Source organism: Lynx canadensis, chromosome A3 (genome assembly GCF_007474595.2).
Source record: "Lynx canadensis isolate LIC74 chromosome A3, mLynCan4.pri.v2, whole genome shotgun sequence".
In the NCBI taxonomy this organism is placed as follows: domain Eukaryota; kingdom Metazoa; phylum Chordata; class Mammalia; order Carnivora; family Felidae; genus Lynx; species Lynx canadensis.
The window spans coordinates 59346436-59372896 of record NC_044305.1 but is presented as its reverse complement, the minus strand read 5'-3'; the positions used below and the strand labels follow the sequence as shown (position 1 = coordinate 59372896).

Sequence of the window (26461 nt, the reverse complement as noted above, 5' to 3'; positions counted from 1 at the left end):
TCCTTACTCAGTTAAGAGACACCAGAGAAAGGAAGAGTAGCAAAATCACAACTGAAGTCAAGGAAGATTCCAACAGCCGCCACTTAATTGCACATAATGATTTCAATTGACTGGCATGAAGTTCTTAAACACTTAAATATAGAATCCTTTAAAATCCATGTTAGATTTAACAGAATTTACAATTCTCTTCAGTGAGAGGAGAATAAAACCTTCAAAAATTATGAAATATTGCTGCACAACAACATGAATATACTTAACACTACTGAACTGTATACTGGTTAAGGGTCGCCTGGGTGGCTCAGTTGGGTAAGCATCCAACTCTTGATTTTGGCTCAGGTCACGATCTCATGGTTCGTGAGTTCAAGCCCTGCATCAGGGTCTGTGCTGAGCAGTGGCAGAGACTGCTTGGGATTCTCTGTCTCCCTCTCTCTGCCCCTCCCCTGCCTAGGTATGCATATGTTCTCTCTCTCTCTCTCTCTCTCTCTCTCTCTCAAAAATAAATAAATATTTTTTTAATTTAAAAAATGGTTAAGATGGTAAATTGTATGCTATGTGTTTTTTATCACAGTTAAAAATTTTTAAAGGAATTATGAAATTAACTTCACATACTCTTGTCCATAAAATGTTCCATATCTTACAAGGACTAGGGAGCTGGCCAGTATTCGCAGCTGGTGAGAAAGAAGTGGAACCTGAAGATTAATTGATCAGACAATGCTGTTCAGGGCTTATTAAAGAGATGTTGACAAGATAAACACTGAAAACCTAGTATCAAAGTGAAATAAAGAGGAGAGTAACACTAAGATCTGGAAGAATATGAGAGACTTATGAAAAGAATAATCAATAAGATATGGTATGGATAAAGAAGGAGAATCCAAGATCATTCCAGCACATGAGGTTCATACCCAGAAAGCATTTGTTACAAAAAAAAAAAAAAAAAAGACCTCGGCCTGAATGCTGCTTAACCACCAAGGTCTCAAAGATACCAATCTGAAATACATGCCAGAAACTTGAATCAGGAATTCAGATGAAGCCCAACCAACTCCAGCCTTTGTATAACCAGTTCAGCCATCAGGTCTTTTGCAGAGAGGCTACGCTACTCACCTCTCCCTGTGCCTTCTTCACTTCAAGTTTACCTGGGAAGGTGGAGGGACTAACAGAGAAAAGTAAAAACCATTTCACTTTCAATTTGATGGAACTAAAGAAACTTCTGGAGAGTGAGTCTCTTCTAAAAATTTGCTGTGCTCTAGGAAACGGTATAGAACTAAGAAAAATTAAACCCTTTACACATTTTATGCCTTTAGGCAATCCGACAACTGCTGATCTTCCTTTCCTTTTGGATCTCAGTACTGCAGGCAACTCAGAAACTCTCCTGCTCTGATCTGTACAAAAGGTCATCTGGTGTTTCCAGATCAATCTCTGTGGTGTTCCAGTTGCTAAAACAGCAGATTAAATTAGCATCCACAAGAACTGCAAGTCTCTACCCTCCACACCAACACTTGGGGTTAAAAAAAAAAAAAAAAAAAACAGGTGAGTCAGAATGCCATGAGTATACTGGGGTTGGAGACTCTTACTGTAATTTATAAAATTAAAAAAAAAGAAAAGAAAATCCAAGTTTTTAATTAAAACCTTTAGAACCTTATCAAAAAATGTTTCTGCCTTTACTAATTAAATGGAATTTTTTCCACTTAAAAAAGGCAAAGCCAATTTGTAGGGGTAAAATATATAAAATAGTACTTACAAAAACAAAATGAATTTATTTTCATTGGAATGTATATATTTAGACTACCTTACTGTCTCTGTTCTTTAAATCTAAGCTTGAATATTTATTTTTCATTTAAAAAATGGGCATGTTTTAATTTCCAATCTAAGGATATTATGGTTACCAAAACAATTTATTTTATTTTATTTTTTTACTACTGCTAGCTACTTAATCTGTGAAGTACAGCTCAGGGGAAAAAAATGCTGTCATAAAACCTGTTGGTATAAAGATAAGCAGTTTATTTAATATCTAATTAAATGTGGTCACCAGAGAAATCACAGCTTATGAAACTTTATCAGAAAAAGATTAATCCATTTCAGGCTTAACCCAAATGTCATAAGAGAACTCATGAATTTAGATAGGAATCCACTTATTATCCAAAGACATTTTCATATTGAGTAAGAAGAGCCTATATTACTGGTTATATTTATACTTCAGTCAAATTCATATATGTTGTAGCTATCATTGATTTCAGGGACAATTATCAAACTAGAATAATATAATAGGGAGCCCTTTCCTCTTTGTCAAAAATTTTTATAATGTTCTAAAAACACTTTATGAGTTTATAGACCCCATTCATTCAGAAATTCAAAAAATTATATGACTTGGGTCACTGTAATTAAAAAACAACTATCTAACAAAAAACTACTGAACACCTATTATATATTGGACTCAGGCACTGGGGAAATGAGAATGGAGAAAAGGATTCTTTCTTTTGAAGGGCTCCCCAAAATCATGAAACAAACCCTTAAATAACCACTGATATAAAGTAACTACTATAGGGCTGAGGTTGCTTGTTTTCCCCCACTATCTATTCATCCCTTTGTCCATAATAAAAAATATCTGGACATGTGGTGACCCAGCGTAAAGGATGAACACATTTCTCATCCTTCTTTGAAGCTAAGAAAGACAGGTGACTAATTGAGGCCAATGGGATACGAGAGAGAGAGAGAAGTCTGTGCTTTGTGATCCTTCCAGGTTAAAGCTTTAAATGACTGGATATTCCCTCCCCATTCCCCTTCCTCTTCCCTCAGAAGGAACCTGGGCCATCTTGGATCAGGTGGACAAGTGTAGCCCTCTTCTAGGTTATAAAGCTACAGAATAAAAGGAGCCTGCATCCATAAAAGGATGTCACAGAACAGAACCAGCATTCCACCTCAAATTTATAATGAAAGAAAAATAAGCTTTTACTTTGTATTTAAGCTGCTGTTTTTGGAATCTATCACATGAAGCGGCACCATGCTCCAATTAAGATCTAATAGATATGCTTCTTCTTCTGAGAGTTTGGTACTAGAAAATGTCCATTAAAAGGAAGAACCAATATGTGGTATTAAAAGCAAAGGACAGCTTGATTTCTAACTTTTTCATGAAAAATAAAACCCTGAATTATAACAATAAACAAATTGTACATGAACAAAATACAAGTGAGAATTAAAATTGTGTAAATTCTTAGAGGAGAATGATTTAAGAAATTGGGGGGGGGTATAATTTTTTGTTAACAAAATTGTATAGTCATGTGATGGAGTTAATGAAAAAAAACCTGACATAGTAAGAAACAGAATAGGTACCAAAAACTGATCACTGACATGTAGGAAAGGCTTAGGAAAACAGTAGTGATTACAGGTGAAATAATAAAGATCAAAGCAATTAGAAAGGAACTAACAGATATGAAAGATAAAGATGATTCAACACAAGAGTAATTAATTCCTTTAAGAGGCAAATCAAAAACAGTGTGTGCAAACAATGTGTGTAAACACTTAATACAGGAAAATTCCCTGAACTGGAAGAATGAACTATTCTGGCAAGATTGAAAGAGCAATCCATGTTTTGGGAAATGCTAAGACATATTTTGATTAAACTGCAGAAGTTTAAAGAAATAATTCTTTAGATATTCAAGCAGAAAGAACCAACCATTTTCAAGAAGTAACAGGATAGCCATATTTGAAGAATATATATATACCAATGCTCAAGAGAGTCTCCAAACTGGCAAAACCAAAGAAATATAAACAGAGATAGAGGTGAACAAAGAGAATGTTATCCGGAATGAAATTCATCTTATGTTTGTGGGACCCTTTTTTCTGGATGGTGGGATTTGAGTTGATTTTTAAATTTCATTTTCTTCATTATTTAGATAATTTGAATGAGCATGTAATGTGTTAACAAAAACAATGAGTAAGTAAGCAGAAAAATATCAAGAATAAGACAGAAAGCAAATATACCAATATATTAATAGTGATCAATTCTGGGTGGTGGCTTTCTAATTTACAAACATATTATCATTTTCTGTAAGATGAACTGGACTTGAGGGAGGAATTTGGCAGGCAAACTAAGGAAGAACAATACTACAGGCATACAAGCAAAGCCAGACTATTATGAAAGAAAATGGCATGCTTAGGAAACAGCAAGAGGTCTGGTAAGTAGACAGGGATGAAGCCTGGGTAAGATTATATGCTATTATAATATTCATTTATATGAATATATTCATTTCCAGTCTTTATTTTTGTCCTTGATCTAACTAACATCATTCAAACCAGTTACAGTGTGTTTGTCTCTATTTATCAGGTACAAAATCTCAAAGTCCAGACTTCAGGAACAAAATAATTAAGTACTAGATCTAACAGAATCCTATTCTAGGTGATAGGGCAAAGACAGATGAGAAGCAGAGCCTGTCCTCAAAGTGCTTACAATATATTTGTGAGACAAGACAGACAAACAAAACAATAAATAATAATAAACAGTAATATAACACATAGTGACCTTATTGGAATTTAGAAGAAAGGAAGCTCTTTGGTGATTGGAGCAGACTATGGAAGTGCACAACTTAGGCCAGGTTCTGGAAGAAAGGATCGAACATTTTGATTTAAGATTTCTATCTCACAAGAAATTACATTATTTTATCTCTACCTACAGCTACATCACAATTCCATAAACATGGAGTGTTTACCACTTGTTTCATACTGAATTATAAAGAAAAGATGGACTGAACAATCACTTATGCTAGAATATGGCTGTGGGGAAATATAAACAAGTAAGTAAAGTCTTATCTTGTATCAAAATAAATTCCAGATGCATAACTTTTCATCTAGTTCCTTTATGGTTTTACATGTTAGACTTAACTCTTTAATGTATCTATGGAAATAGCCTTTTTAACATAATTACAAAGGAAGAGATCAAAAGGAAACGAGATACAAAATTTAATTTCTACATTATAAACAAAGGTTAATCAAGAAAGGGGAGAATTGCTTCCAATATATTTAGAAAAGGTTCATCTTCTTAATTTTTAAAGAAACTCCTAACTCAGTAAGAAAAAATACAAACACTTCAGTGGAAAAATGGGTAAAGAATGTGAAAAGAAAATTACAAAAGATTATATATGATAACCTTTCTTCATTTTAGAATTGTAAATTAGATGTCCAAGAGTTTTTCCTTGAAAATATGATATCTATACAAATTTACTTATAAGGCTATTTATTGCAGAATAATTTAGAATAGTGAAAAAAAACAAAAACAAAAACAGCCTAAATGCCCAACAAAAGGGTTGTGTAAATAAATTATGGAATCTCCATAGGATAAAACCACTGAAGTTCCCAACTAAATGAGATGCAAAGACCATATGCTGAACGTTGCCAAAGACTGTTCAATGACATGGCAAAGTGGTTTTGGTATGTAAGGAAAATAGTTGGGAAAATAACCATATATGATAGCTTCACCCCAGTTCAATAAAGAAGGTCTAAGTATAGAAAAAGACCAGAAGGATCTATACCAAAATGTTAACTGTAACTACTTCCAGATTGCAGGATTACATGTGATTTTTTTTCTCTTTTATGTTCTTAATGTTACCCAAATTTTTTATAATGAAGACATATTACTCTCAAAATCTTTGCTGCCCTTTACAGCAAAATTTCTGGAAAGAGCTGTCTATATGTCATGTGTCTAATTCCTTCTCATGATTTTCTCTTAAACTCAGACTTTGGCCTCCAAAATGCTCATTGAGGTAACTGGTGACTTCCATGTTACTAAATCCAACACCAAGAATTGAAACTGATTAATTTCCTTCCCTTGTTGATACCATTTTCCTTCTGTCTTCTAGATACTGCACTGTTTTCTTCCTGCCTACTGATCCCTTCCTTTCTGTCTCCTTTGCTAGCACCTTCTCTTCTCACTAACTCCTTGATGTAGGAGTACATGAGGGCTCAGCCCTCTTCTTTAGCCACACTAATCTGAGGGACCTCATCCAGCCTCAAGGCATTATCACATGTATGCCAATGACTTCCAAATCTGTATCTTCAGTCCAGATACATATTCCTTCTCTACCAAATTCCACACCTGTGGCTCCAATGTATGTGTCTACTCATATCTACCTGGATGTCTAACAGATACTTGTCAAACTCCAATAAGCTCATATGAATTCTTGCTCTTCTCAAAAACCTGCTTCTATAGCTTTTCCCATCTCAGTTAAAGTAACTTCTTTCTTCCAGTTGCCCAAGTCAAAAATCTGTCCCCAATTCCTCTCCATCTGTCATCCAGCGAGTCAATTCTTGCCTGACTCTCCTCCAAATTATATCCAGAATCCAATCTTCTCATCATCTTTGCTACAACCTAGGTCCTATAACTACTATCATCTCCCCCCTTTCTCTGCCCCAGATTAAAGAAATCATCTGCCAAGTGATCTCCTGCTTCCACCTCTACCCATTATAGTTTATTCTCAACATGACAGCCACACTGATCCTTGTAATACTTAAGATAGATCATGACACTTTGTGCTCAGAACCCCTGAAGGGCTCCCAATTCTCACTCACAGTAATACCATGGTCCTTCCTGTGGCCTAAAGCCCTTATGTGATGTGGTTTCCTGTCCCATTCCCTTCCTCCTTGTATATTCCACTCCAGCACACTGTCCTCTTGGTATTATAGGGCAAGGAGGTGTGTTCCGTTTCCACTTGCACCTTTGCCCTAGCTACCCACTCTACTCCAGCTAACTTCTTCTTTCTCCAGGTACCTCCTGCTAACGTTGCCTCACCCTCTTGTGGTTCACGTTTCAATTTCTTAATCTGGATTACTTTATCTACTCTTTTTAATACTGCAACCTGCTCCCTATCCTCCAAACCTATCTATCTGTACCCCTCTACAGGTGTAAACCCAGCCCCGTTTACTATGCTGTGCTTGCTCCCTTTTCTGAAATACTAACCACAAATTATAAAAGGGTAAGAAACAGTAATACTAACCACAAACTATCAAAATGGTAAAGGAATAATCAAGATAGGTTATGCTGAAGCAAGGAAGGTTCCTCTGAAAACTCGTGTTTAAATTACTTTGATGCCATCTGGAAAAGGGTGGCGTGACCCTGAGGGAGGGACTGTCCAGAGGACCTAACCTACAGGAATTAATAATAAAACACAAACATAGGTGAAATATCCAGCAATTTGAAGTCCCAGTGGGCACACCTAATGCTAAGAAATATAAGCTATTGGAAGGTTGACTTATACATCAACCCAAGGAAGGGTGAGAGCTGTCCAAAGATGGGAAGCCTATCCCAGGAGGTGGTAATTTCCCTCTTAGCTGTGGGGGTTGAGCACAAACAGGATGAGCCTCAGTAAGGACGTCACAGAGAGTAGTCAAACATCCCACAGGAGGTTTGCAGTAGACCTTCCCTCGCCCATGCTCTCTCTGTGAGATTTTTAAGACATCCAAGAACGAGGGGGGGAAGGGAGTGGCTGATCTATATTTGTTTCCAGGGCTTATGTAGATCAGTAACTGAATGCACACATTTTCCTATTTTCTACTGTTTAGCCTTCTGTCACACAGATAAAGAGTCAACCATTTACTGTGTATTATAGGCATGCCACTAGCTATGTGGACCCAAATGCTATGTAACCAGCAATATTTCTGAAGGATATGTCTCCAAGACAACAAATAAACAGAGCTCTAGATAAATGTGTGGACTATGTTTACATAAATTATGAAATAACGCATTACCATGAATAAGTCAAACATGAATCATGACAGAAACAAGATCCATGAAGCACAAAATGACATATAGAGAAAAAGGGCCAAAGGGACATTCTGGAAATCAGTACCTCTAAGAACCCCATGTATTCCAAGTTATTTCAAATCCATTAAAACTTAATTCACATAGCAGAAAGTTTGAAAATGTGGTCTCTTCCCCACTGTCCCTTGGCCCCCTCACCACCCTCCTCATTCCCAAGTCCTCATGCTACAGCTGGCATCACGTGGCCAGAGAAACAAGCATCTGCCTGCAGCACATACACAGAACACCGCACACACTGCCCCGAGGCCAGAGTTTCTGCTCAGGAAAACCAAACAAAGGAGAACAAGGAAAAAGAGGCAGAGCACATAACATCCCTGGCAGAGACACCGCCTGCTTTGGCTTTTGTTTCTGAGGCCAGCATATAGCTCTATGGTTTATTTTACATGGGCTGTGTTTACATACATCAGTAAATATGGTTCCCATTTCTCTTTGTAACGGCAGCTATAAATTATATGTTGGAAGTGTTTGGCTTTTCTCCTCCCATAAAAGGTTTTGCAGGAATTACTGAGGCCCCAAGAAGAGGAGGTCAGTGTTTGGAGGGGAGTGACTTCCTTCACCCATATCCTTAAATTAATTAACTAATTCAATAAATACCTATTGAGCACAAACTATGTGCCAGGCACAGTTAGGGAAACTTCAGTAAACAAACTCCAGTAAAAACAAAACAAAATCCTTGCTTTTATCACATGGATATTCTAGTAAAATTCACCACCTCACCTCAATTTCCAGATTCTGAACTCTCAAAACATCTAGGGCTGAGCATATTAGAAGGTAAATGTGAAGTAAACATACCTACTATAAATAATAATAATTATTATCATTATTGAGTTATTGTTACTGTGGATTTTTAAGAGCTTACTATGTGCCAGCCACACTATTCTAAACACTGTACAAGTATTAACTTATTAAACAGTCATAAAAACGCTATCAAATGCTATCAGGTACTGTATATTGAATTGTGTCCTTCACAGTTATAAATTTTAGATAGAGATAGGGTCTGTACAGAAGTAATCAAGTTAACAATGAGGTCATTATGGTGGACCCTAATCCAGTATGACTGATGTCCTTACAAAAAGGGGAAATTTAGAAAGACACACACATAGAAAACAACATAAAGACACAGGGAGAAGACAGCCATCTTCAAGCCAGTAAAGCTAGGCTACAACAGATTCTCCCTCACAGCCCTCAGAAGAAACCAACTCTGGCAACACCTTGATTTCAGGGTTCTGGCCTCCAGTCCTGTGAGGCAATTAATTTGTTGTTCTAAACCAACCAATTTGTGGTACTTTGTTAAGGCATTCCTGGCTTACTAGTCATGATTCCGTGTCACAGATAAAGCCACTGAGACACAAGGTCATCTGGCTAGCCAATGGACTGACAGTCAAAGTCAGAAGATCTAGCTCCAGAAACCACATTCCTCATTCTGTTCTAAAATCAGGCCAATTACTGCAGACACAGGTCCCAGTCAGTATCACTTCTCAACACCTCTGTTGATCCTAAAGCCTGACCTTTGGCCAAAATGGAAAACTGCGACGTCCAGGGGCGGCTGGCACGCTGCTTGTCACACTTGCAGCCACAGGACAGAGTGTGTGACTGACAGCAGGGAAACTGCACTCTCATCTACCATAAAGGTATTGGTAACGCTGGTTAATCATGTGGGTAAGTGATTCTCCTCCTCGGCCCAATTAAACATGCTATTTAATACTGTGTGGCTTCAAAGAGATCTATTTCAGTGAGTCATTCTAAATACTACCTGGAGGGGCGCCTGGGTGGCTCAGTCGGTTAAGCGGCCGACTTTGGCTCAGGTCACGATCTCACGATCCGTGAGTTCGAGCCCCGCGTCGGGCTCTGTGCTGACAGCTCAGAGCCTGGAGCCCGTTTCAGATTCTGTGTCTCCCTCTCTCTCTGCCCTTCCTCTGTTCATGCTCTGTCTCTCTCTGTCTCAAAAATAAATAAACGTTAAAAAAATAAAATAAAAAAAAATACTACCTGGAAATTTTAACACTTTTCCTCAGCCCATATCTTGTTGATTTTATATTTCATTTAACTGGAAATAAAGCTCAAGTGTGATATGTTCCACTACAGGTAATAATAGCTCAGGAAAGCCAAATGCACAGGAAGAGAGAGAAAATTCGATCCCAGACTTGGCAATAAAATCTCAGGAGGGGGCTAAGCATTAAATAAGAGAGAATCATGTCACTCAGGCTTTGCGATATTAATCCAGGATAATCTCAGTCTTCAAGATTTCCATTATTTCTAACAAATAAACACCAAAAAACTTCCAGAACTTCATTCTTCTTTTCCCTTCCCCCCATCTCTCTGCCTCTCTCGCTTTAGCTCACACACACACACACACACACACACACACACACACACAACCACTTCCAATACTATCATTTCTCTATCTTGTTTGCTTTTGTCATTTCAGAGGTATTTCTAGGAAGAGTAATATAGCCAATATTTACTGAATACTTACTATATTGTCACTGTGCTAAGTACATGACATTCTTCAACTCATCGATTGACTCCTCTTTCCAGCAACTCTGACACATAGATATTATCATTTCCTCCACACATAAGAAAACTGAGGCCCAGAGAAGTTAAACCACTTGCCCTGGGCCACATGTCTAATAAGTGGGAGAGCCAGGATTTGAACCTACACCTTGCAGAGCCATCAGGATTCCACCATATATCCTATGTATCTGAAAGCTTGCCCAGGATTTCCAACCAAGAACGAACAAACTACAAAAGAAGAGGCTTTTGTCATTAGACTGTTAAGTGATACTTTTTCCAGGGTAGGAGAGGTTCTTGGATTATATACCATCTTTTCAAGTGGCTCCAAACACAGAGGCCTCAGGCTCTTGATTAGCCCCAGGTTTGGAGTCAACACACATAAGGTTGCAGTTTAAGAGAAAACAGCCCCGTAATCTGTCCAGATGCTTTCCGGGAGAGGAAACTTTATGAGAACTGAGAAAATATACAGGGAAAGTAGAGGGGACTTGCTAATAGCCTCCCTCCGGGTCTCACCCTCAATGCCTCCATCATTGGGAGTAGTTTACTACCTTATGGCTAGAAAATGTGGTTTTATAATATGAACCCAGAGAGGAAAGGGGGTGGAAAAGGACACCAGCACCTTCACACAAGACACATTTTAATATGCTTTCTTCAAAGTTTTCAATAAAGGGTTATAGAAGCTGAAGTTATTTTTAAGTGACTAAGTGCTTTACCTTTCAGGGCCTCGCTGGCTGAACATAAAAGTACCAAAAAATATGGAAACATTTCCACTTGCCAGCCTTCATTTTGACCTTCAAAATGACCCATCTATAAGATGGAAAACAAGTCCTTTCATATCTGAGATCAAAGTTGTGGGTCTTCCCTCTTTTAAGTCTACAGGGTACAAGTTGTGTACGTCCTCACTCAGGGAACAGATAGCACGGATTACATGGGGAGGAGGAAGCACAGAGGAGAACCATCTGTGCTGGTACTAAGCCCACCCCCCCGCTCCCCCCGCCGCTGTCCCACTGCCCCACAAGATGTGGCCTCTTGAAGGAGGATGGAAGTGATGACGATGGGGAGGATGAAACTACAACAGTCAGGGAAACCGAGTCTCCAATCTGGACATACACCCTCATTTCATCAATGAACCAGCCATCAGATAGCATGCTTCCATTTGAAAACATTATACATCTCAAATGTAATTAAGAAATTTAGACTGGCATGAATATGTAATGTACACATTGCTCTGCAGATGCCTTTTCCGTCCGACAGGCTGGTGCCGACTTTAATTTGGAAGAAATCCATTTTCATACAAAGGTAACCAAGAGTGACAGGAAATAGGAAGCCTACATCATTTATCTTCTGTGAACTTAGAAAAAAAAAATCAGTTAATTGCTTTTCTAGGAAGCTATTTTGTGGAATCACAGTGCTTTATCTTTCTGTTCTTATTCATGGTATAAATGGTGATTTTAAAATGCCCATTGTGAAAATGCTGATTAATCAATACATCTTCAACTATTTATTTATTTTAACAAAATTCTGACCAGCCAAAAATGGTGTCTCTGTTCTTGTGGATGAATTATCAACCACTAGGAAAAGTCCTAATATACACACAGTCTATTAATTGATATTCAAATTGAGGTGTCTCTTTCCTTATCATTGATTAAACTAAGAGCAGCAGGTCCTGCGTTCTCTCCTTCCTTCCCTGGCTTTTCAGATGTGTTCTATTCTCAGCCATCAGAGCCCTCTGTGAGAGTGGTCTTAAGTCACTGCTACTTATTAAATTAATAACAAACGGAAACTAAAATGTGTATGTTTTGGAATACCAGTGAAGCTGTAACTTGCCAAACAAACTGATTTAATAGCCCATGAGGCCCATATTCCCGTGCTTTGTCTCAGTGGCACTGCATATTAGGCTTTTTTTATAGGATTGTCCCATTTCTGTCTTCCTGTATCACCTAGCATATACATATGTATTTTTAAATTCTACCAAGTTTGAGGCCAATATAAAGTACTCTTTTCAAATCTAAAATTATCATTTTAATAATTTTGTATTATTCCATGAGTGACGGATAGATACAGCATGAAGCTAATGACGCATGAGCTAGCTTCAGGGCCTCTTAAGTGAACATTCCTCCAAGGCCCCAGGAAGGGCTCTAGCAATGAGTTAAAGCATGTTTTTGTAAAAATTTCAAGCATAAGATAATTTTTCTACTCCTTTTTTCCTAACGAAAACTCCCAAGACAGTATTTATTTTAGGTCCCACAAAACCTATATCTACTCCTAGGTTAACAGTCCCCAGTGTCTGGGGCATGTAAAGGGCAAAACATCAATTTTGTGTGTGTATGTGAAACAAAAAATTTTCTTCAACTGCAAACAAGATTTAGTGTGCCCTACCCAAGAATGTTCTAGAACACATGCTGCAGTCATTTCTTATGTCCCTCACCTAACGCTAGTCACCCTTCCAAGTGGCACTCCAGGGAAGGCTCACTTAATGAGGGATGGCATCAAGAATCAAAAATTCAGCTATAACAACAAAAATATGTTTTTCATTAAACACAAAACTGTGCTGGGGAAAACCAGCCAAGAGACAGGTGTATCAGTTAGGGAACTCCCTTGAGGTCTTTAACTTCCACATCAAATTGCACTGAATTTTTCCACACTAATTACCTATTATTGAAGACTAAAGAATTATAACAAATAATTCGCCATGGCAGCAGATAGAGTGCAGATGTTGTAAGAAAAAGAATGAAAAATTTCATGAAGTGTAAAATCAGGCAAAAGAGATTCACAAATTCTCAATTTTTTAAAATAACATTGAATAGTTTTCTACCACAAGGATTATGAAGGTGAGGAAATTTTCTAGGACTAGAAGGCCAATTTTAAATTTAGTTTGGACTGTACGTGAGAGAAATTGCAAATTAAAAGCTAAGTGCTGGAGTCTAATTTATTCAATTCATGTAAATTTCTTGCACATAGAGATCACATCTTAGATTTTTTTTTTCATTTTCTCACATCACATTACACCTAGTCATTGATTTGATTTCTTATGAGGACTGTACCTACACAATGCCATACAGCTATATTTGCATCTCCCTTGTCTTTACGTCATTTTTACCTAACACTTCCTTTCAGCCCCCAAAACCTTCACACAGGCATAAGTCTTATTCTACACCTAATGCCCTGGGAAAGTATAGTCAAATCAGGAAAGTTCCTTTCAGGTCACTGCCTCTGTAAATTTCCCTAAGATAATGCATTCCTTACCTCATTGAAAATTAATGTCAGTACTATCAAGAGAACATTTTTATATAGGTACTATGTGCATAAAAAAAATAGGCATTAATATTTCTTGTTTGCCACATTTGTTTTATTCTCTCCAGAAAATAAAGGCAAATATCCCCATAAAAGTACAAACTGATTAGCTGATAAAATTCTTCAGTTTCTGTGCTATGATTATGGATTTTATAGAGATGTCCTATAAATAATGATATACCTGCAAAAGGGTATATATAAAAGGGTCTCTCGGAGTACTGTTAAAACAAACAAACAAAAAAACTCTTTGAGTCTGAAAGATGGAAAATGTAACTTATAGATACTATTCTGCTGCTAACTGGGAAAGATTCATTTTCTTATTATAATAGACTGATTAAACACACAAGTGTTGCAAAATTCAAATTATCATATTTTCCATAATATGCAAAGTTTTTTGCTAAAATAAGGACTATACATCTTTCATACCAAAAACAAAAAAACCAAATCCACCAATTAAAACTTTGTTTTACGAATGACACTTCTTACCTTTTCCTAACCACGCTTGATTGGCCTCTTTAGAGTATTCAGTATAGAATGTTAGGAAGGAAGCAAGCTGACTGGCTCAATGTCATTACATGGGGGAAATGAAACACTTCCTTTTTAAAAGCTCTAATTTCTCCTGGTATGACTTTCTATCCTAGGCATTTCCCTCTTTCTGTGATTACTGAACCGTAGTACAATGTGTCATTCCCAATCTGGGGTCTTGGAAGGGCGTCCTGAAAGTGTCCATGTTATTAATGACATACCCAAAGCCTAATGAAAACTGTATAGTTATCTTCATAGGATTATACTGGCTATCAAAAACTGGCTTTTAACCAGGGCTTTATCAACTCATTGAGTTACAAAGTAAATAAATAAATTACCACCTAATAAATTTGAAGTTTCTTTGGCACATAAAAATCATTTTAACAGGGAATCAATTGGGATTACAATTATAAAGGATTCCTGGTGGTTGCAGCCACCTCTGTTCAAGGATAAGCCATGTTTAATTTGCCAGGTCATTTGATGACAACAAAAATCAAAGGGCTTGATAAATTCATTTTGTAAAGTGATATTAATGTGTGTTTCTTACAAACTTTTAAAAACATAAATGCTTGCAGAAATTATGTGTTGCTTCTATTAATTCCTAAGAATACTTTATGGGATCCATCATAAATGAATAATTAAAAGGAGTTACTAGTATACATGTCACTTAATTTCTTCTTTAGAACCTGTATAAACACCTTAGAGTAAAAAAATATATATCTTCTCCTTCAAGGGTAATATGCTGATCTCCCAACTGGTGCATGGTGCTTTCTGAAGTGATAGCTCAGCTCAGAAATGATTAACTTCAGCCTTGTCAGACTCCCAACAAGAAACATCAAATCATTCGTGTTTCATTTGGTTATTAAATCAAATTAAAATATACAGAATATTCTGCAGTGTTACTCCATCTTTAAAAATGACTGTGTCAAAAAGAAAAAAAAAAATGGACAGTTCTTAAATCCAATGCTCCAGAATTCACATTTTATGTTTGTTAATATACCACATCACAGCAAAACAAAATAAAAAAAAATGCGCAGGCATACTTTTTCATGTGCTCTTGACAACTGTCATCAATTTGTAATATAGTCTGAAATGTGGTTCTTTAAAACAAAACTTCATTTTCCATCCAGATTTACTGTTCAAGTGAGTAATCATGGCTTCTCTGCTACCCCTGTGATTATGTGATTTGCCTTTTTGAATTCTAATATTCTATACATCCAATATACATATTTTATAATGCAATAAATAAATACTTTCAAGATAAATAAATAAATAAATAATTTCAAATAAATAAATTCAAGATACAAACCAGAAGAATCTGAACTAAAAGATTTCATTCTCTTCATATAACCTAAGATCATTTTTATAGGACAAGGAGAGTTCTTACTTGATTCAAATCAATTAACCTGGATTTTAAATATTATAATATGGACAAGACTTTGATACATTTGAATATGCACCATACTTAATATTAAGTCTTTTTTTTAAGTAGGCTTCATGTCCAACACGGGGCTCGAAGTCACAACCCTGAGATGAAGACCTGATATCAAGAGTCAGATACTCCACCAACCGAGCCACCCAGGTGCCCCTCAATATTGAGTCATTTAAAGTTACTTTAAAAATCATTATGAGGTTTACTTTGTGAAGTCTGTGCTGGAACATTCCAAAACTGACAAAAGCGTCAAACTTCTGAACTCTTTTACATAAAAATTAACCTCTTTATATATAGCCTTTACAATACTTTCATTTCTAATATATAGTATCTGTGTCAACACTGACTCATTAACAATACAAAAAAAATCCCTTGAACTATATTGAAGGAGACATTCCTTTCCTGAATGAATGTAGACACATAACTGCATGTATTGGAACTTAAAAATAATTTGGTGATAATCAATTTGAGAAAGTTGATAGGAAACCATTATTTATGTGTACATCCTCCTTTAGTGATTGCTACAAATCCTACCATATGGAGTTGTTCATACACTGAAATAAAGAAACATGGGAGTTTAATTTGTAATCGTCCAGTGGTCACTTAGAACTGCTCAGATGTATGTAGGTGGTATTGAGAAAACTTACCTCTCCTTGCTTGGGGATGCTGAACTTGGACAGCTTGGCCTTGGCTCTGGTGGACTCTGGCTTGGTGGCCGGGACTCCCCTGTATGACGTACAGTGCACACTGGTTTCTGTGGATGACTTAAGCTTTGGAGACTCATCAGGAGCCTGATCTTGGCCGTCCATCGGCCGCACATATGCAGTTGGTTTCTGCTGAACCAGGCTGGGTTTTGAAGCCAGGGATGGAGGAAAGTTCTGAACACAGTGTCCGCTGCTGCTGTGCTTGGCTGCCATAGCAGGTGGCCTTTCCTGGGTCTGAAGACCCACCTCTACATTGCACACTTGCTTGGCTCGTGGCTGCTGTCTGCCAACACCATCTCCAAGCAAGGTCCTGAGAGAGCCTTGTGCTGAGTTGGAAGAAGAAGAAGAAGAGGAAGATGAGGATGAGGGGCTCGACACAGAGTGGTTAGGTTTTTTATTATGGTTCTTTGGGTTAGCAGATCTGTTCAAATCAAGCAACCTGGGTCCGTGCTTACTTGCTCTCTGTTGGCCATCTGATGGTGGGTGCCCAGCCTTCTGCCAGCCCATGGTGCCCCTCTTACTCTGCTGCACGGGGACAGCTGCTGGTGTGGAAGATGCAGTGCTACAGACAGATGAGGGCTGGGTCTGGGCTCTTGAATCTGCAACAAAATGTTCATCGATCTTGTTCACAGGAGCCTGAGGAACCCCAGGTTTGGGAACGCCAACGAGATGACTCTGATTAGATCTATCAGTTAAAAAGTCTTTCATTTCATCGTAATTGCCTAAAGTATTCTGGATCCGGTTGGAGAGCTCATCTCCCTTGTTCGTCTGGAGAAAGAGAAACACACGTACCCTCTTGTTAGAGACAACAGAAACACAGGAAACAACGGAGAGGTGCCATTATTGATCACAGTAGGCTTGTCACATTCAGAATAAGAGTTGGGGGATGACATCAAAACTGTCCTTTGCTGGGGCGCCTGGGTGGCTCAGTCAGTTGAGCGACTTCGGCTCAGGTCATGATCTCACAGTTCGTGAGTTCGAGCCCCGCGTTGGGCTCTGTGCTGACAGCTCAGAGCCTGGAGCCTGCTTCAGATTCTGTGTCCCCCTCTCTCTCCACCCCACCCCTGCTTGTGCTCTGTCTCGGTCTTTCAAAAATGAATAAACATAAAAAAAAAAAACCTGTCCTTTGCTGAAGAAGTCCATCCACACTCTGTATCATGCCAGAACCAGGAAGCTGTTAAGAGCCTTAGACTACATCAAAAAGGAATCTATCCTTGGTGGTGTGCTACAGCTAAGGAAATCAGAAAATTTACCACTGTAGCTGCACAAAACAGTCTCAATTAAGACTTTCCAGGATTAGGTTTTCTTTTCTTTTTTATAGTCCCTTTGGAAGCTTTTCTTGAAAATTCAAATTTGGCTCAAATTGTTCTGCTGCCAATTTCTAAATATATAATTATTCTTGTCAGAAACCCAGAGGGACAGGCAAAAGAAGTCAGAGTAAAGCTTAAAATGAACATGGGGCTAAATGTGCAAGAAGCCACCAGCCTAAACTATCCATAGTTCTGTGCAGCCTCAGATATTAGTGAAATCTTGGAAGACCTTTCATCTTGGAAGAGAAGCTGTATCTCTGACCTTTGGTATAAATGAGAAGCAATCCAGCAGCTTTTTTCTCATCACCCTATCAGGTACCCTGATTGCAGCATGACCCATGTGTGGCAAATGTTACCAAACCTCTTTATATTTCCTAATAGCTGAGAAAAAAAACATAACAAGTGGCATTGACTTTGAAAATCAATGCAGAAATGAAGTCTATACTATTGATAAAAATCACAGCAAACAGCTCTCACTATTAAGCAAAAGTTATATTTTACTGAGGGAGCAGGCAGTCAAGTCGTGTGAACTCAACACCAAGATCTGTGATCTGAGAAGACCTCATTTTGAGCGGCTGAGCTGTCTTCCTGGGCTGACCAGGCAGAGAGCCAGCTGAAGTTTGGTTGGTCGACTCTTCCAATACAGACTGAAAGCAGAGGTACAAGTGAAGGTGAAGATGAACAACAGAAAACCATCTACCTTGTAGGGTTCACTGAAAAGGGAGTAACTCGAATTAAATGCACCATCATCCTGCTGAGTTTCCTGATTTCTTCTTTCTCGTTCTTTCCTCCGTAACACATTTCTATCTGGTTCATAGACGCTGCATCAGGAGAAAGAAAAGAGAACAACCACACAGGAAAAAGTTAAAGGCTAAAGCCCAGTCAAACATTCCCCTGAGTACAGAAGTCTGGGTCATGGACAAATGGTGATGATAAGAACATGGATCAGATTAAAGCCAGTCTAATCAAGCAGTATGAGCTTGGGTGTCTGATAATTACATTCTTCAGGAGCAAAAGAAAATCCTTAGGACAAGTTCCAACCAGTACTAGACCTCTCTGCCTGATACGTAAAACAGGAAATATCTAAGCAATTTTGACAGGAGAAGACTGAAAGTAATCTTAAGGCAGACAGTAATTACAGTGATGTGTAAATAGAAATTATGAGCATATTTCCTCTTAAGACATAGCCTCTGAGTGTTATATGGGAATGCTTCTGTTCTTGTCTTTCTTTCTTTTTTTTTTTTTTTTTTTTTTTTTTTGCATGGCTGTGTTTCTGTAGTGATTCTTTCATTAACTAGCTCCCTAAAGAGCTGTTAAAACTCCATGCTGCAGTGGTTTTCACAGTTATGAGCCTTCTTCTGATCTCTGCTAATCAGTCAAGTCGTCAAACTACTACTGAATCAATTCTTCCTTCTGATATATTTGACACTATCACTCCTAACTATGAAAAATGTGCCAGGAGGAAGGGGTGCAGGCAACGAAGGGAGAGAACAGAAATTGAATTATGGTGTGTCATCAAGGATCTCAGCCTTTTTGTTAAAGAAAATTAATATCTATTCTCCCAAAATACAGTTATGAAGTGACCAGACACCAGATAACTGGGAGGACTAAGGGAGTGTTCCTTCCCCCTCATAAGGAGGAAATAAAGGGGCTAATTCAACTAATAATAAGGAAGTGACCCGTTTACTGAAGGAAGGAAATACACATGTTTTTTTCAGCTTGGTACATAAAGTAAATCTGGCTCAGTGGAGACAACATAACTGACATGTCCCTCAGAATGAGCACTGTCTTCATTTCCTAGCAGAAGCATTTTAAGTGACCTTGTTCTGCTTAGAGCTCCCACTTGATCTAATGCACAGATGCCTGAGCTGGGAGCCAGGACAACCACTGTGACTGTGACTGTGGTTCTCCCATAACCAGCGACATGATGATGGGAAAGCCACACAACCTCTCTGCACCCCAGTGTCTTCATTATAAAACAGGGATGTTTCATGGCGTTGTAAGGTTTAAACGTGAAGGTAATCTACAAAATGGCTTTGGAATAGCTTTAGGTGCCCAAACTCCAATGTATTGCTTTTAAATGTTGTTAATAATGAAAGGATCTGTGGGTTCATAGAAATATATGAAAGAGTGAGATCCTGTTTTGTCTAGTTTTGTTTTAGCTGAATTGCTATCTTGAGTATAAGAGAATATTTGTGTCATGTAGCTATAGAGGACACAAATAAAATGATCATAAAATACATATTGCTTATCCTTCTAGCTCTGCCCGGGTGGATAGAATATACTTTAAATTCGCTAAGGGGCAATGCTAAATATGCTTTCAGCAAGGCTGGGAGAACACCTAAGGAATTTCATTTAAATTTAAGATTAGGAAATGTTAAAATACCCAGAACATATCACCTATTAGCATTTTAATTCATCTTTCGTACGTTACCCAAAGTTATTAGATTGGGGAGTCCAACCAGTGACCTTGACATAAACGGAGGCTGCAGCCACAGCCTTACCAAATGAGAGGCTCACAGCTCTGACATTGCGATCACTAAGAACTCTCTGGATGGCTATAGTGATAGTGACTGGAGTAAGGAAGGCATAAGATGAAAATGACACTCTTATTCACAGAACCAGGCTTCAAGTTCAAAGAAGAGGCTATGGTTGCTCTGCCCTGCTTGTGGACATTCGCAATATGAGACTGCAGCTTTCACAAACATTCCATGGATTTCAAATGGAGACTGCTCTGACAACACATGACTCATGCTGTGGATGGGCATGAAGTGAGCTTTAACCAAGGGGACAAATCGAGTTTTACTATGAACTTGCTAACTTTAGGACCCAAACCAGCATTTGGCAATCAGAAAAATAAGCTTGCATACCATGCACCGTACTTCTTCCCCTCTCCAGCACACACAGGTATCTGCAAAGCACCAACTATGCAGGACTCCATGCACAGAGACTTCCATAAACATGCTTGCTGCCCTCAGGCAAGGTCAAACCAACCAAACACACAAGACTGGTATGATGCATGAAGTGGCCTTATGTAACATGGAGCAGGCAGGTGGTCATTTAGGATGATTTCAGGACTTCTGAGAGGCCCAATACCCAAAATAATACCTCCTACATCTGCTGGCTGACGACTGAAATTCCACAACTAGAGAGTCATTCCTCTGGCTTAAGATGTCTTCACCCCTGTAAAAAATGTAGACACCACAAGAAGGGGAAACACTTTAACCTGATCAGCCCTTGGTATCTGAATGTGTATGAGTTTGTCAGCATTTTTGCCGAAGGCCAATTGGAAAGGGCACAGGACATCAGGGTCCAAATATGAGGCATGACAAAAAAAAAAGGAGGGATGATATAGAATATAGCAATGAAAACAAATTTATAAACACTGCCTACTTTGCAACATGGCTTAGATGTTTAGCATTAGGCTGAAAGCAAAAATCAATTAGGCAGATATCAGACTTACTGTATTTTCCAGGGTCAGGGAGTAAAAATCACTTAAAAATATGGAGAAGTTGGGAGGTGAGAGGCAAGCTGCTCCTCTTTAACTAAACCTGCTTCATTCCCCAATCCATTTAAAGATAACCAAAAGCACTCCAACATGCACACCAGTGCTGGCTAAAGTTCTCTAATGAGGTTCTACCTGCATACCCAGCCTATAGCATCTACTACTAAGAAAGACTGAACACGCTCAGGACCACCTACACATAGTCTACTAACAAAAATGCACTGGCCATTGGAGTGTGTGGGTGACTCGGTTGAGTCTCTGTCTGACTCTTGATTTCAGCTTAGGGCATGTTCTCATAGTTCATGAGGTTAAGCCTCACATCAGGCTCTGTGCTGATAACATGGAGCCTGCTTGGGATTCATTCTCTCTCTTTCTCTCTCTTTCTCTCTCTCCCTCTCTCTGCCCTTCCCCTCACTCTCAAAATAAACAAATAAACAGTTTTTTAAAAATGCACTGGCCATCTTTCACAGGATAGCCATGATGCTTGTGCCATGCAATATCCTCCATGCCACCAGATGAAACCAGAATGATCAAAAATGACAATCATCCCCACCTTCTCCGGAAGAGAGCAAAGGAAACCCAAAAAGAGAGCTAATACATCTTCAATGCTTTCCCTTTCGTTTCTCTTCCCCAGCCTCCACTGAACATTTATCCCTTCCTAATGGTGACCCTCCTGGTTCCTCATCCTTAACTAGAACCACAACCCTTACCTGTCATGTCAGGCCTAGGAAAATGTCACCTGCTTAATGCAAATGTCATTGTAGAGAAAGTCTGGACTTACATGCCCCATCTTTCTCTAAGTGTCTGAAATTTTATCTCTTTGGTCAACACTAAATGTTTAACGCATAAAGACAGTATCTTCTTGACAGTAAGTCCACCATTCCACTAATTACCAGTGAAATCTCTGTAGGTACTTACAATTCTGGAGAGTGCTTTTCTCTTGATTTCTCACCATTAAAACTTATCCCTCTTCCCTCCTCTGCCATTCAAACGATGTAAAGCCCATGTCATTTGCTTTAGAAGCAAAGGAACCTTTCCCCTGACATGCTGAAAGTCAGGTCATCTTCCCTGGGGATGGTCGACTAAAGTTGTAGAGAATTCTTATTCCTGGCATGCCAATAAATACATTAGACTCAGTAAGAGCTTCGTATCATGAGCTATGTTTTGTTATTGTTGTTGTTACTAGCAGATGGTAAAATCTCTATCATCTGTAAAGTTATTCCTTATTTCTGTGAAAATTGTAAGAATCATATTCCTCAAATGTATGTCACCAAATGTATTTATTTATTTTGTATGAAAGTGGAGGCAGCCAACTGCTACAGTATTATTTATTATATATCGCAAATGCATAACATTCCCAGAAAATGAAGCTTTTTAATCAACTACCTTTAAAAGACTAACTTATTTTTAGAATAAAAAAAATAGCCGGTGAAAAACATAGTAAAAACATTTCTGATCATTGCCCCTTATTTGTTTTTAATCTATAAAATGAGGTAAGTATAGGGTTCAGGGCAAAGCCAATTTTGCTGATTAGGGAGGAATAGAAGTCCAAACATGAAATTATCACCATTTACAAAATTAATGTATCCTTGATCATATGGTAACAGTATAAAACTGAATAATAGCAATACCTTTGTGTCTGATAGTTTCTCCCTTCCACTGGGCTCAAAACATTTCACACATATGTCCCCTAATTATCCTTACAATGTCCCCTGGAGAAAGACAAGGATGGTAGATATTATTACTAGGCTACCTTTTTTAAAGATCAAGGGACTCAGGATAAGAGTTCAATCACCAAAACAATGTCATAAAGAAGACATCATGTAGAAGGGACAGCAATGTCAATCTGTAGAGGAGGGGCTACCCGGAAGCCAAGAGGTGGACACACTTCCTAAACCCTAATGTCTACAAGCCCAGTATTAGAAAACACTGAATGTTTCCCTCACAAAAGCAAAACAGGACAATGAAACATAGGGAAGCTACTTTCCATTCAGAAAGAACTAAAATGAGAATTCTGGAATAAAGGCTGGGTTGTTATAATTTTTTATAGTCCCAAAAAACAAAAGACAAAAATCAGTTTCTTTCCACAGTACACATGCCAAAAGGATATCCATGTAATACAGAAGAGTGGAATAAAGGACAGGTGAGTGAATTTAAAAATTATAGACTCAAAATTAAGCCAGCAAAGGCTGCTCATCATTTTCCTCAGATCCTACCCATTCTTCAGCCTGCTCTGGTCTCTGCAGCCTTATTAGAGAGAAAGGTGCTGGAGCTGGGGGAGCTGCCCCCTCTGCTGAGCTCAAGTTTGACCCAGAAGGCACAGCTGGCCAGGAGGGACTGACTCTCTTCCCTGTAGCACTGATCCATATGCAGCCTGTTCACATTCGAACAATTGCTGCAAACAAACTGCATTTCCCATGGACGAGGCTTTCAGCCAAGGGGATATGTAGCTAATTACACCCCTTGGCTGGAATCATCATAGTGTTTTCTTCTTAAAAAAACAAAAAAACAAAAAACATTATCCTACCTACTGGTATGTCTCCAGAGTTGCGGTCTGGGAAACAAGTACATTCAAGGGGAAGAGAGGGAACAATCTCTCACCGATCTGAAGAAAGTTATCATGTTCTCCATGGTTAAAAAATATTCTCCTCTTCATACAGCAGAAATACAATTCACTTCAGTCCAAAAGCATTTCCTGAATGCCATGGTTTTAGATGCAGGGGAGACAATTAGGGCTGTGACTGGCCTTTCCTGCTGCTGAGAAGCTAATGGTTCAGAAGACAAGGGGGAGAAGAGGGAAGGGCCCCATTCTATAAGGTTTTTTTTTTTAGAGAGAGAGAGAAAGGGAGCATGGATGAGTGGGGGAGAGGGGCAGAGGGAGAGAGAGAGAGAGAGAGAGAGAGAGAGAGAGAGAGAGAGAATTTTATGCAGGCTCCACACTCAGTGCTGGGCAGGGGTCTATTCTAAGCAGAGAATGCTGACATCATGTGGCTAGGGCACTGCAGAAGGGAGCACAGGGAATCTGGAGTGCTTCCTGAAAGAGACTCCTTTGACTTGGCTCTTGAGAAAAGGGCAGGTGGAGGACAGTGAAGGGAAGAAGGGCTTAAAAGTACAAGGTACATAAATTACTATTAAGTGGCCTTTGAGAGGGTTTGGAAGAGGTGACTCTTGCCCTCCCAACACCATCCTACTTCTTTATCCAGCTGGAATTCCACATTTAAAGTTTCATTTGTTTGGTTTGCTCCACTGCTACTCTGTCATTTCTACCTTACCCCAAATAAGTTTATCTGATCCCTTCCTGAAGCAGGTTTGGTTTGGAGTGAATAAATGAAGGGTAGATAAAGTGAAGAATACAGTTTGTATCAGGGCTGGCCTTGAACACCCTGACCACAGAGAAGACAACCTTTTCAATCATGGGACGCTTAAAGTCCTTGGAAAACACGCTAACCTGCCCCTGGGGTGTGCACTGGCAGCCACAGGGGCAAATAGGAAGAAGAAAAGGCATTAAGTGGAGAGAAGAATGTTTCACAGAAACTCTCCTGATCTTTGGAGCAGTAGCATATACAACGGTGCATAATTAAAGAAACTTAATCAAATGCTGCAAAATAATAACTGCTTTACACTTAATGAGTCAAACTAATTATCATCTCTTGTTATTTATAAAGTAAATGATAGAAGATTAGTAATCCCTTAAGTCAGAGAAAAGCAAGATTACAGAAGTATACTTGCAAATTCCTTCCTTAATCTATAGACAGAGCTGGGAGACTGAAAGACAGGAAGGTAGTCAGAGAGTGTGCAGGTGAGAGAAGCAAGTCAGAGAAAAGGTGGGTTAGAATCAGAGCTTGGTGAAGAGGCAAGGATCCTCCAATGAGAGTTCCTCAAGGCCTTGAACTGTTGTAGCTGTGGTGCTGGCGCCAGGAGGTGGGGGGTGGGGAGGATGATGGTGGTAGTGGTGGTGATGATGGGGTTGGGGTGGTGATGAGGAGGTGGTAGGGGGTGAAAGGGTGATGGTGGTAGTGGTAGTGACAATGGGGTGAGTGGTGATGATGAGGTGGTGGGGGAATGATGGTGATGGTGATAATGGGGGTGGGGGTGGTGATGATGGGGGTAGTGGGGGCGGTGGTAGTAAGAAGGGCTGTGGGGGAAGAGGAAGGGGGTGAGGTGTTGGGGGTGGTAATAATAATGATGGGGGTGTGGATCGGGGTGATAGGAGTAAGAAGGGGTGGGGGGAAATGGGAAGGGATGGGGTGTTGAGGGAGCAGTAATGGGGAGCAGGGTGGTGATGGTGGTGGTAAGAGTGGTAGAGGTGGTGTGCTGGGAAGATGGGCTGGAGGGTGGTGGGAAGGGGTGGGGTGGGGTGGCAGAGGGTAGTGGTGGTGAGAATTGTGGGAGGTCGGCAGTTAAAGATCTGCTGAGGAGAGAGGACTGGTCAACGGTGCATACAATAAACCCTTAAATCCTGAACAACATCACTCTGCCCTGCTCACTTATACTAGGCTTCTTTTTGACTCAAGTAATTTCAGTTCTCACACCTGTTCCCTCCATTTTCCCCAACAGCATTACACCACTAATTTGCCATCAGCTTTGTAAGTATGACCCGCAATATTATTTCTACCATAGGTACCTTGAAAAGGTCAGTCCAACCTTACTTGTTTGTCTCTGATCACAAAGGTGATTCAGAGACTCTCTTTGAGAGCATTTATAGATCTCTTCCTCAGGGCTGCCAATCTGTTCTACAAGAATGGGAGAAGAATTGAGGATGGTTTGTGCCGTAATCACTTGTCCTATACGACAGCTTTGGTGAAACTAGGAAAGAGAAGGGAGTCACAAAAATAATGAATACCCACAGACAAATGTAGCCGACAAATATTCCAAAGAAAAATATCCTTTTGGGATAATCTATAACATCTTACCAAACCCACCAGGCCCATATTAAATTTTGCTAATAACAACAACTACCCTTTAATACTACATGCAGCCACTGCATGAAGCACTTTACATACATTATTTCACTGAGTAGTCTTCAAAACCCCAAGAGACATTATCCCCATCAACCACTGAAGAAACATGAGGCTCTAAGTTTAACTAACTTGTACAAGTCCCATAGCCAGTGAGCGACAATGTTGGGGTCTGAAGCCAGGCAGTCTGGCACCAGAGAATGAATTCTTAGACTATGCTCCACTGGCTCCCCAGGGAACCTACTTACTGACAGACTTTGACAAATGGTATCCCCATCTTTTGCTAGTAACTGCCAGGCAGAAGGGTGTTAATTTTCATATCATGACAATTTGAGTTCATTCTTCTAAGATCTGCTAAGTTTCCTTGGTTGATAAGCATCAACTTTCAGAACTCTTGTAAAACTTATAAAAT

The 26461-nt window shown here is 39.1% G+C and overlaps 1 protein-coding gene across 1 annotated transcript in view; it reads right to left on the bottom strand.

Annotated features, from left to right (window-relative positions):
- The window catches only part of AFF3 (AF4/FMR2 family member 3), a 462049-nt gene extending 436027 nt beyond the window's left edge, over nucleotides 1–26022 (bottom strand). The window contains 6 exon segments of the mRNA XM_032592770.1: nucleotides 16220–16602; nucleotides 16732–17044; nucleotides 18287–18407; nucleotides 20695–20805; nucleotides 25716–25897; nucleotides 26005–26022. Of these exon segments, the coding sequence (XP_032448661.1) occupies nucleotides 16220–16602; nucleotides 16732–17044; nucleotides 18287–18407; nucleotides 20695–20805; nucleotides 25716–25897; nucleotides 26005–26022 (1128 nt within the window).
- Between the last annotated feature and the right edge of the window lie 439 nt (nucleotides 26023–26461).